The 12,439-nt window shown below is 42.5% G+C and overlaps 1 protein-coding gene across 3 annotated transcripts in view; it reads left to right on the forward strand.

The window, feature by feature from the left end:
* EYA3 (EYA transcriptional coactivator and phosphatase 3) overlaps positions 1-9,156 on the forward strand; it is a 114,546-nt gene extending 105,390 nt beyond the window's left edge. The window contains exons 16-17 of one of the 3 annotated variants that reach the window (XM_008066497.1): positions 7,039-7,139; positions 8,881-9,062. In XM_008066497.1, the coding sequence (XP_008064688.1) occupies positions 7,039-7,139; positions 8,881-8,961 (182 nt within the window). In that variant the 3' untranslated portion in view covers positions 8,962-9,062. Of the gene's footprint in view, positions 1-7,038; positions 7,140-8,880 lie in introns of all 3 variants that reach the window. The other 2 variants (XM_008066500.1, XM_008066493.2) reach the window with 2 other exon arrangements.
* Positions 9,157-12,439: the final 3,283 nt, after the last annotated feature.

The following is a 12,439-nucleotide window of genomic DNA, read 5'->3' on the forward strand; positions in this document are numbered from 1 at the left end:
ACTCCAGTCTGGGCGACAGAGTGAGACTCCAACTCAAAAAAAAAAAAAGAAAACCAAAAAAAAAATCATTTTGATTGCATGAGGCTTTTAATTTTACATACAAAGAAAGATAACAGGGACAAGCTACAAACTGGAATTTTTTTTTTAATGCACACCTACTTTCGGATTATGGAAGAAGATGCAACACTTTAATTAACAGTTAGTATAAAGAATTTATATAGAACTTCTGCAAGTAATTAGACAGCAGAGAATTTTGAATATAGATAAATAGGTAAAGACCTTGAAACAGCCAGTTGCAAGGAAAAAGAAATATCAGTAAACATGAAAAATTCTTTAACTTCACCAATTAAGGAACCGAAAATTAAGAAAATGCAACCTAAAATGTAGTGTATTTCTCACCCATGAGACTATTTAAATCTGATAATGCTAAGCTTTCTTAATATACAATGAACTCTTACCCTACAGATGGGATTGAAAATAGAAATAACCTTTTTTGGAGAACAGTTTGTTAATATCTAATAAAGTTAGAGATCTGTATAACCCTATGATTAAGCAATTCCACTTTTAGATTAATATACTTAAGAGCAAGGGTCTGCAGATTATAGCCCATGGCTAAATCTTGCCTCCTGCTGTTTTGAAAGGTTTTGTTGAAACATAGCCATGCCCATTCATTTATACAGCTGTTTTCACATTATAATAGCAAAGTTGAATAGTTGGAATAGAGACCATATGGCTTGTAAAGCCTGATATATTTACTGTCTGACTCTACAGAAAAAATTTGCTAGCTGGGCATGGTGGCTCATGCTTATAATCCCAGCACTCTGGAAGGCTGAGGCAGGAGGATCACTTGAGCCCAGGAATTCAAAACCAGCTTAGGCAACAAAATAAGACACCATCTCTGCAAAAAAAAATTGTTTTAATGAGTTGGGGGTAGGCCAGACATAGTAACTCAAGCATATAATCCTAGCACTTTGGGAGACTGAGGTGAGAGGATTGCCTGAGCCTATGAGTTTGAGACTAGCCTGGGCAACTTGGTGAGACCTCATTTGTACAATAAAGTCAAAAATTAGCTGAGCATGGTGGCACATGTCTGTAGTTCCAGCTACTTGGAAGACTGAGGCAAAAAGATCTCCTGAGCCCACCAGGTCAAGGCTGCGGTGGCCGTGAGCATGCCACTGTACTCCAGCCTGAGTTACAGGGTGAAACTCCAACTCAAAAAATAAAAATAAAAATGAGCTGGGTGTGGTGAAATGTGCCTATAGACCCAGAGACTCAGTAGGCTGAGAAAGGATTGCCTGGTCCCAGGAGGTTGAGCCTGCAATGAGCCATGATCGTGCCACTGCACTCCAGCCTGGAAAACAGAGTAAGACCCTGTCTCAAAAAAAAAAAATTTTTTTTTGACCCTTGCCTTGAGTAATTTTCACGTGCTCAAGGAGACATGTTGCAAGGATTTTTTGATGCAGCCTTGTTCATAATAAAAAATAGTTGGAAATAATTGACCATGAACAGAAAATGGGTGTATTCAAACAGTGGAATACTATATTGTAGTTAAAAGTAAATAAACTAAAATTACATATTCTCATAAGGATTGATATGAGAAACAATGTTAAACACAAAACATTGCAGACAGATAAAAGTGCAGAATGCAGCATTTACATAGTTTAAAATGCTTACGTTTTTAGGGGTACTTGGGAAATTCTAAGTAATATATTTATAAATTATAAATTTTAAGTAAAATATCTTATTTTTAATTTAAGCAGCCATAAAGTGTTAAGATTTGACTAAGCTGTGTCGGTGGTAGGCATTTTTTTTTTTTTAATTCTCCATACATTTTTGTGTGGTTGATTTATTTCATTTTCCAGGGATTGGGGTAGCAGGAATGACATATATGAAAACTCCATTCGGGTAGTGCTACTGCCATCACTGCTTTACTATGCATGGTATAAGAACCCAGAGCACAGCGGGGCTTGGTGGCTCAGCCTGTAATCCTGTGCCTTGGGAGGCTGAAGTGAGTGGATTGCCCGAGCCTGCGGGTTCGAGACCAACCTGGGCAACTTGGCGAGACCTCATCTCTGCAATAAATCAAAACAATTAGCCGGGCGTGGTAGCACGCGCCTGTAATTCCAGCTACTTGGAAGACTGAGACAGAAGGATCGCCAGAGCCCAGCAGGTCGAGGCTGCAGTGGCCGGGAGCGGCCACTGCACTCCAGTCTGGGCAACAGAGTGAGACTCCAACTCAAAAAAAAAAAAAGAACCCAGAGCACTCACTGATCCACACCTGAAAGGTAGATTTTCTGTAGTGCTTATTATGCGTAGTCTGACAATTAGGTTCGCAAACTCTACCTGGAAAAATGCTTACATACCTCATTGCTGAATATCACTATGGTCACCTTCAAGGACTCCCCTTGAGAAGTTATGCACCGACACCAGTGTCTAGTCCACCCATCAAAGCAAAATTGGAACTCTTTTCTGGAATTGCCATTAGGGATATCATTGTATTACCCTGACTGACATCCTGAATGTCATTGAATGTCTTCCTTTCAGTATTTCCTTTATCTTCAAGTAAAGAAAAAAGTCATTGGAGGCCAGATCAGTGAGTAGGGAAGGTGATCCAATACAGTTAGTTTACTGGCTAAAAACTCTTTCATAGATAGTGCTGTGTGAGCTGGTACATTGTCATGATGCAAGAGCTCCTTCGGGACCATTTTTGCACATACCTTTCTCGTGTAGAGACTTTTCTGTTAAGATTTTCTTGTTTCTCTATTAATGTTTATTTGGTCTGCTATGTTTCTCACAGTCAGGTGCCGATTTTGATGCACAGTTTGACAAATGTTTGTGATGTTTTTATCAATTCTGCTCATTACTGGCTGTCTTGACCTCTTTTCATCAGTGAAGCTCTCCACTCAGAAAACCATTTAATACATTTGTACACTGCCATTTTCTTTATGGCGTTATCCCCATAAACTTAGACTAACATGTCCCTGATTTCACTTTCACTCTTGATGAGTTTAATAAATTTAATGATAGTTCGTTACTCTGATTCAAGCTCCAGCATTCTCACAATGGCACACAAAAACATAACAACAGCTATAATGAGCACCACTTAGCAAGACACCGCCACACATCAACATCATCATACTGTGAGACATTGATAGGCCAAGGTTAGGAAACCTTCCCGAGTTGTGTGTATAATGCTGCCAATGTAAGCGCACAGTGGCAAGTTCGCAAACTTATGTCAGACCTCATACTGAGTTCTGGCACCCACAGATTCATCAAACTAATGGAAATAATTTTATTCCCTCTGACAGTGTGCTTATTTGGTGATTTTCCTTAGTCTTGGTTCATCCAGAGCTAATTTGTGAACCTGCAGTGGGAGGCTTGAGGCTTTCCTTCACAGAACTGTGAAATGGAAGCAAAGAGAGAGAGTATTTTTTCAGTTTCTCTCAAATGATATCAAGTGTGGTTCTCTTAAGGGCCACTCTGTAATCTTAGACATTTAAGAGAACTCCCAAAATCATTTCTGAAAATAACAGAAGTATTTCTGATAGAGAAAACCCAGGAACTAATATTCCCCAAAGGCATGATTGGTCTTACAGTTCACCAGCTCTAATTGCTTGACATTTGGTAAACTGAGTAGTCATTGCCCTTATCCTCCTGAACAAGAAAGCTCATATCCAGGATTGTTTTTGAGAGTATAAATAGAAGTATTTTACCAACTATATGAGAGCCATTTCTTTTTTTTCTTTTTTTTTTTTTGAGTTGGAGCCTCACTCTCTCACCGAGACTTGAGTGCAGTGGCCGCTCCCGGCCACCGCAGCCTCAACCTGCTGGGCTCCGGCGATCCTTCCGCCTCAGCCTTCCAAGTAGGTGGAACTACAGGCGCGCACTATCACGCCTGGCTAATTTTTGATTTATTGTAGTGATGAGATCTCATCAAGTTGCCCATGCGGGTCTCAAACGCGCAGGCTCAGGCAATCCACTCACCTCAGCCTCCCAAAGTGCTAAGATTACGGGCTGAGCCACCGAGCCCAGCTGAGAGCCATTTCTTTTCATGTAGCTACTTCTTTACCTTGAGCTGTTAATAACTCTTTTAGTCTCTCAGTTCTTTTAGAGGAGACATTCCAGAGTGTGTTTCATCCTTGATCATTTCATGCTAGGACGATGAAAATATCTCTGTGTCCTTGTCCTCTAAATATGAGGTGTTGCCTTTGTTGGGTCTTAGGAAAAAGTCTAAAATCACTTAAGAGTTTTTTTCTATAGACAGATCATAGTAGACTGTGGATTTGGTGGAGGTTAGTTTAGTTTGTAAGGCTGTAATGGTTGTAATTGAATTAGATAAAGAACTCTTCAACACCTTAAACATAATAAGAATTTAGTATTCGTTGAATGATTTAATGTTTGAACTGAAGTGAGCTTAAGACATGGACTATAGTCTTCCACTTAAATCATCTGGGTTTTTTTATTTTATCTTATTTTATTTTATTTTATTTTAGAGTCAGAGTCTCATTCTGTTGCCACCATGCCTTACAATTTTTTTTGTTTTTTTTTTTTTGAGTTGAAGTCTCACTGTGTTGCCCAGACTGGAGTGCAGTGACTGCTCCCGGCCACCGCAGCCTCGACTTGCTGGGCTCCAGCGATCCTTCCACCTCAGCCTTCCAAGTAGCTGGAACTATAGGCACGCGCTACCACGCCTGGCTAATTTTTGATTTATTGTAGAGATGAGGTCTCGCCAAGTTGCCCAGGCGGGTCTCGAACCTGTGGGCTCAAGCAATCCACTCACCTCAGCCTCCTAAAGGCGCGGGATTACAGGCTGAGCCACCGAGCCTGGCTACTAATTTTTTGATTGATTGTAGAGACGATCTCTCACCAAGTTACCCAGGCTGGTCTTGAACCCTTGGAGTCAGGTAGTCCTCTCGCCTCGGCTTCCCAAAGTTCTGGGATTACAGGCTTGAGCCACTGTGCCCAGCCCATCTGAGATTTTTAATATCCATGTATTCAGCAAACATTGATTGAGTGCTTCATATGAATGTAAGGCATGACAATGCTATTATGAAATGTTAGCACTAAGAGGGATCTTAGTGCACCTGAGCCAAGCCTTGTATTATAAGTGGGAGACTGGTCCAAGTGACAGATCCATCTGTTTTGAGGTACCACTTGGGTAGGGATGTCAAAGATTTGCAGTTGCTCAGATGTGCCAAGCAGGACTTATGAGTATGGATGTATAGACAAAGTATATTACATAACTTGTCAGTTATGTTATATTCATCTTAGACTTATGTATTTGTATATTAGTACAACAGTTTTCCAGCAGATGGCAGTCAATTGTCTTGAGAAAGAGGGACCGGTATCTTAGTCACACAGGAACCCTGGCGCTAAGTCACTGGATGGCAAGAAATCAGAACAAGGTTACTGGAGCAGGATGAAGAAGGAAGCCAGTTAGGGCCTTGCCTAACCGAAGGTGACAGAAGCAGAGAAAGTTTAAAAGATAATAAAGAAAGAGCAAAGGATATAATTTTATTTTTATGCAAATTAAGTATCTTTGCCACTGCAGTATCATCTGCATGTTTTAGGTGTTGGTTCCAGATGGGGTTTGAAATTTGATACACTGTCCTGTTTCTCAGAACTGTCTGCAATGGATTTAAATCATCCATTTCCCAAGGTCCATTTCATTGATACAGTATCTTGGTTACAACTAGAAGTATAATAAGTGAGGAAACTCCGGAAGTGACAAATGTTGCTGCCATATCTATTTGTCACTTTTCTCAGTTCTACTCTGAGACTCCTTTCCCACTGAAAGACACAAGGCTTTTGCCCAGGACTGTTTCTGGAAAATAAAGAATTGGAGGGCCAGGCACTGTGGCTCATGCCTGTAATCCCAGCACTTTGGGAGATGGTGGCAAGAAGATTGCCTGAGTCCAAGGGTTCTAGACCAGCTTGGGCAACTTGGCAAGACCTTTCTCTACAACAAATCAACAGAATTAGCCAGGCATGGTACTACACGCCTGTGATTCCAGCTACTTGGAAGACTGAGGCAGATGGAGCGCCTGAGTCCAGCAGGTCATGGCTATGGTGGCCGTGAGCATGTCACTACTCTCCAGCCTGGGCATCAGAGTGAGACTCTGACTTAAAAAAAAAAAAAAACTGAAGGGAAATAACTTTTTTGCCTGTTACTTATTTCTTTTTTTTTTTTTTAATTGAAGTCTCACTCCTTTGCCCATGCTGGAGTACAGTGGCATTCTCACGGCCACCCTAGTGTCAACCTGCTGGGCTCAGGCGATCTTTCCACTTCAGCCTTCCGAGTAGCTGGAACTACAGGCATGCACTACCATGCCTGGCTAATTTGTTGATTTAGTGTAGAGGTGAGGTCTCACCAAGTTGCCCATGCTGTTATTGAACCTGCTCAGGCAGTCTGCTCCCCTCAGACTCCCTAAAGCTTATTTCTAACAAGCAATCAGGGCCTTATGCTTCTTCTTCTCTTTCCTACCCTAAAACATATCCCTTCAAAAATCACTCATTCATTATGGCACAATGGCCAGAGTTTAGATTTGGATTCAGGGGCCTTAAGCCCAAATTCTGGCTCATTTGTTATCTTGGGGCAAGTTACCAAACCTGTGAGTCACATTGTCATCTGTAAAATAGGGAATGGTACCCATCTCGCTGGATTATTTTGAGAGAAGGAGTAAGTGCTTTGTAAGCTATACAGTACAGGAGATGTTGAAGAGGGAGATGGTGTTCACCACTGTCATAGGAAGCTCCTTAGCCTCCTATTTATAGAAATTCCCTCATACTAAGATTTCAGGGACTTCACCTTCAATGTGAAGGTAAATAAGTTGTCTTTGTTGTTTTAATGGTACAATTTCCCATTCTTTGGGCAGAGGGTCTAAGCTCTCACCTCTAAACCTCACCAGCCAAACTACACGGGCTGCCATTTGGTCTGCCTAAGCACAGGCAAGTGAACCTAGCAGCAGCCCCTTCTTTTAGTTTTGACAAAAAGATAAGAGAAGGATATCCTAATAGGAAGTTTCTTTTTCTTATCAGGTAAGGAGAGCTGCTTTGAGAGAATTGTATCAAGGTTTGGAAAGAAAGTCACATATGTAGTGATTGGAGATGGACGAGATGAAGAAATTGCAGCCAAACAGGTAACCATGGTTAAAAAAAAAGGAAAGAAAGAAAAAATAGTGTGTGGCTATACATCAAGCAATTAGAAAAATGGTAAAAACTATGAAATCTTAGCAATCTATTGAACCTTTACTTATCCTTTTTGAGTTTCCGCATATGCTAAATGAACCTAAAGAAGTTCTTTCCTTCCCAGTTTATTTTCTTCCAGCAACTCTATTTCTTAGACTTGGAAGTGAAGCACTGAGTGGCCAAATGCCCTGGTTTTCTTCACCCAGTTAATGTAGAAACCTTGGCAGCTATAATAAACTGTGAGAGTGGTAGTTAGCTGTTATTACTTTATTCTGTTTTCATTTGCCACTTTAGCAATTCAAGGATCTTTTTTTTTTTTTGCATATGTTAATCACTGAAACTTTGATTGTAAAGTGCTTCTAGGACTGAAGAAAGGTATGGAGGAGAGAAAGACCTTAGCAGAGTTAGTGTCTCTGAGCTGATGTCTGTAATCATCTATAGTAGAGTACACCCTTTGGAAGATGCTTGAGTGCTTTATACAGTTCACTTTTCACTCTGTGAGGGATCCTTTCTGCAGCCTTTCAGACATAAAACTCACTAGTCTTGGCTTGAATACCCCAAGGAGAAGGACACTGATTCCCTCTTCTGCTGTGGGTCAGAGCCAAGCTGTTGGGATTTTCCTCCTTCCATTGACCAAAAGTTTATCTCTCTGACTTTCACATACTGGTCCTAGTTTGGCACTCCTGAGCATAACATTGTAAGTCTCCTTCTTTTGTATACTAATAGCCTTTTAAATATTATGTGTGAGCAGCTGGCTTGGGGGAAAAAAAAACTAGGCTGTATGTCAAAATAACTGTATTCTAGGACCTCAGTATTCTAAGTAATTTAGAACCAGTTTGAACAAGACGATCAGTAAAGCTAATCTACTCCAGCTTCACAGAACGTCATTTTTAACACTTGGGTTTATCAGATCCCTCCTTTAAAATGTGGCTTCAAAGCTGGGCTCGGTGGCTCAGCCTGTAATCCCGCGCTTTGGGAGGCTGAGGTGAGTGGATTGCGTTAGCCCGCAGGTTTGAGACCCACCTGGGCAACTTGGCGAGACCTCATCTCTACAATAAATCAAAAATTAGCCAGGTGTGGTAGTGCGCGCCTATAGTTCCAGCTACTTGGAAGGCTGAGGCGCAAGGATCACCGGAGCCCAGCAGGTCGAGGTTGCAGTGGCCAGGCGCGGCCACTGCACTCCAGTCTGGGCAACAGAGTGAGGCTCCAACTCAAAAAAAAAAAAAAAAATGTGGCTTCCAGAACAGCACACAGTATTCTGAACATGATTCTGATAGCATGATATAATGGGATTATTATTTCCCAGATCTGTACATTCTGCATCTTGGACACAAATAAGATTTGGGTCTTGTAGCTAATAACATAATATTTTATCAATACTGATTTTTTACCTGGACCATTTTATTTGATTCTGAGGACCCTATATAACAGCTAGAACAGTTAGATATCTCATAAAAGAGCAAAGTTACTACTGAAACCTAATAAAAATCTCTTTCATTTATCTAGTGTCTATAATAAACAAAGTCCTTATACATATGACTTCTCTGACCCTTATGACAGCCCTATGGAGTGGGCAGGGGTAGGTAGGGTTTACCACGTACCTTGGGGAGTCTATGGAGGGAGGGGAATGGGTAAATATGAGCTCTCAAAAGAGCTTAGACTAACCAGCTGTTCCTCCCCACTGTCTTCTAGCACAACATGCCTTTCTGGAGGATCACAAACCATGGAGACCTAGTATCCCTTCACCAGGCTTTGGAGCTTGATTTTCTCTAAGAACTGGAATGAGGAGCCTTCCCTGTGAGCTCTTTTTTACTTCTGAAGGGAGCTGGAGACTGGAACCAACTTGGAAATCTCTTTCTGTCTCTTTGTCTCTTGCTTCCTCTCTGTCTCTCTGTCCCTCCCCTCTCCCTTCCTCTCCTCTCCCTTCCCCCCTCCTCCCTCCCCCATGGAATGCTGGCGAGAACACAATCAACCAACAGCTGCAATTTTTGCTAAGAGTGAGCTGCAGCCCCGTATTCATCCTTGTACAGAAGCAGGAGACACTTGGATAGAGAGAACAACAGACTCACTGCAGCTACAGTGCTTTTACTTCTTCTATGTTTTGTTTCAAAAATGCAGAAAAAGAAAAGGAAATTCTTGGAGCAGAGTTGCACTCTTAGTCCATAACACATTGAGAGCTACTATTAACTTGTGATAGGATAAGTCCAGCAGACTTTTATAATAACATCTCTCGCAGTCTTTAGAATTTCCTTAGCTGTAGAACTTATTTCCAGTGAAAGTTTATGTTATTTTTATAGGTAAGAGTCTGGTCTCTGAGGCAGATTTCTCCCTTCCATTTTCTAGCAAGAAAGGGCATGAAAATTTTCTTGAAAATAGAAACTGAAATATCTAAAATACCTCTGTGTGGCAGTAGCACCTCTTTAGCTGCTCCAGTGGTCTGCTCTCTCGGATGGTTCCTTTCCCGTTCTTCCATCTCCTAGTTTGCCAAATTGTGGTGCACTGGACACTGAGTAACTTTAAACTCTGGCATTTCCCAACCTAGAGGCCCTAGTCCTCTTTCTAATCCCTCTTCCCATTTAGCCAAATGGTACAACCCTAGAAATTCCTTCATCTTGACTCTTATTCAAAAACTATATCCCAGGAGGCTTAGCCTCCAAACTGGAGAGAAGGGACTAAGGCTTCTTAGGAATTTCAGCTTCTTTGGCTCTTGAAACAGGAAGGTTCCACCCACTCCTCCTGCAGAGAAGCACCCTTTCCCCATCAGATGCTCATCCCTGCAGCCTCTTCTTTCTTAGTTATCAAATGCTAGGCTCTTGCCCCTTTCCTGCCCTCTGCACCCTACATCCACCTCCAGGCACCTCTGGCCAGTCCCTGGGTATTGGACTTAAAAGTCAAATCAAGCCTAAAAACATTCTTATAACTACATTTTGACCAAAACTATCAACATATTTGACTTCCTCTGAGGAATCCCTTAAGCCATTTGAAGGGTATCTCAGGCATATAGTTACCCAGATCTCTGCCTAAAACTGAATTAGAGTGCTGTAATTAAAATTTCCCAAGGAGCACCCTGCTTCTCAAATCTCATTCTAAGGAGAAACCAGAAAGCTAGAAAGACTCCTGATTTAAATGAGAGTGCTGGATCCCCTACTTCATGCTTGAAAACTTAATCCTGGGCCAAATGCAGAGCATTTCTTAACTTGGGCAGATTGGTGGGTGTCTAGGCACACTAGTTGCGGCCTTTCAGCCTAGCTTGTTTGTTGGATGCCCCATCCCTCCGAGACCAATCCGGGCATCTTCTCAGGCAGGATACACTTCCTAGGGCTGAGGAAATTCAGCCTCTCCCACGTTGCACAGAAAGAAGTGATTATAGAAGTACCTCAGAGAGAGCGAGATGCAGGCTTGGTCCTCAGAAGGAGGTGTCTTTGACCAACCCCAGCTATAATTGCTTGTCCCCAGAGATTCTGCATACCCATTTCCAGAGATGTTGCAGCATGAAGAGGCAAGACTCCTTCTAATACCAGGTCACCCAGATAGCAACAGAGAAAGGTTGGTATACACATTCCTTCAGAGCTCATTGACGAGTGCTTTATGACTCACAAGTTTTGAAAGCATTTTTGAACAGTAGCTGAAGCCCGTGCTCCATTACTTGTTTCCTGTGGGGGTAGGAGGAGGGGAGACCGTCCCTTGGTCTGTATTCAGGATAGTTGCCCAAATGCTGCTCTGCCTTGCTTGATGGCTAATCTTAGAAAGTTCTAGGTTTTACTTTCAGGCCTCAAATCCTCCCTCTGTTGCCAGTTTAGCTGTTGGTTTCTTGTTCTGGACAAAGGCCCCCCGTTGGTGTTGTGCTTCAGGTTTGTGTACAGTACACACAGAAACTTGCCTCTCCCCACCCCTTGGGAACTCTTTATTCTTAGAATATGACTTGTACTCTTTTAAATAACCTTTTCCCTCTTGCCCTGACTTCCCAACTTGGCTTTTTCTAAAAGGAACTTGAACTTGGCCAAGAGAGGTAAGGAGGCTCTCTGAGTAAAGCAGTCTCTGCTTTGTTCTGGTTGCTGCCACCTTCATTAGAGAGCAGATAGGAAACAGGAGCTTCTTGGCTCATCTTTGCCAAAGTGAAACATCCAGGGAGCATAGTACTCTTACCCTGTCTTTTCTCCTCCCCAACACAAAAATCTAGAAAGGAAGATAAGTGGGTAACATCAAGAACCGTTGGAAGCTGAGGGCCATAGGACATTGTGGATCCCTACATCAAGGGGGAAGCCCTCTTCACTAGAAAAGATCCCTCTGCAATTAGCTAAATGATGAGTCCTTCCTCACTGGGCACTGTGGATTCTGTAAGATGGGTCTGTACATTTCATGGTGAGGGCTATCTTGAGTAGTGAATCTGGAGTTACCAGGTGTGTCCTGGATTTAAGAGGTGGCTTGACTTTCGAATGTAAAACTGACTGTGCCTTAGCATCACCCTGTCCGTTGCCCCTGGGGCAGCTGGTGGTGTCCAGGAGAATGGACACCTGCTCCAGATTTAGATGCCTGTTTGGGCTTTTGTTGGATTTGGGATGTTCCTGTCTTCTGAGCTGTAAGGTGGGGGGGGCAAAGCTAGTGTCCCAAGAGACTTGTGCCACAGCTTTGTTCGCAGTTTACAAAAACTCAGCTTTAAAGCTCCAAGTAGAACCTGACTGGCAGACTCCAGCTGCAGCACGTGGAGCTTCTAGATGTTCACTGCCTTGAATGGGTGTCAGTGCCACTGAACCACAGGGGAGAGGGGTGTGGGGCAGAGACTCATCCCTCTTCCCTGGGAGAGGGCTGGTCTGAGCCAAGGAGTGGTGAGCTTGGGGCCTTCCTTGCACTCCTCACTCCGCCTCAAGGGGCACTTAGGGCCCCTTTTAAAGCAGGCTTCTATTTCTTACCACTAAATTGGTTTCCTGTTTCATTCAAACATTAGAAGAGATATTCACACTATAGAAGCCAACTCTGAATCATGAGATTCTAAAATATCTTAAACCACAAGAGAGAAAATTAGTTCTGCCCCAGCCCTATCAGCAGGACGTCTGTCCCTCCTATCCTGAATCAGCTCGAATACACAAGGCTCCCTAGCTAGTTCCTAATGCACTGACTAACAGGAGCCATCTCATTAAGAACGACTTCTACTCAAAACATGACTCTCCCTCTGGACTTCAGATGCCTCTTTTAGCAGGAAAAGGCATTGATTGGATTGAATATATTTATGTGACTGCGGGCATTCGTGGCT

Source organism: Carlito syrichta, unplaced genomic scaffold (genome assembly GCF_000164805.1).
Source record: "Carlito syrichta isolate Samal-C Ts95f unplaced genomic scaffold, Tarsius_syrichta-2.0.1 Scaffold105233, whole genome shotgun sequence".
NCBI classification, from domain to species: domain Eukaryota; kingdom Metazoa; phylum Chordata; class Mammalia; order Primates; family Tarsiidae; genus Carlito; species Carlito syrichta.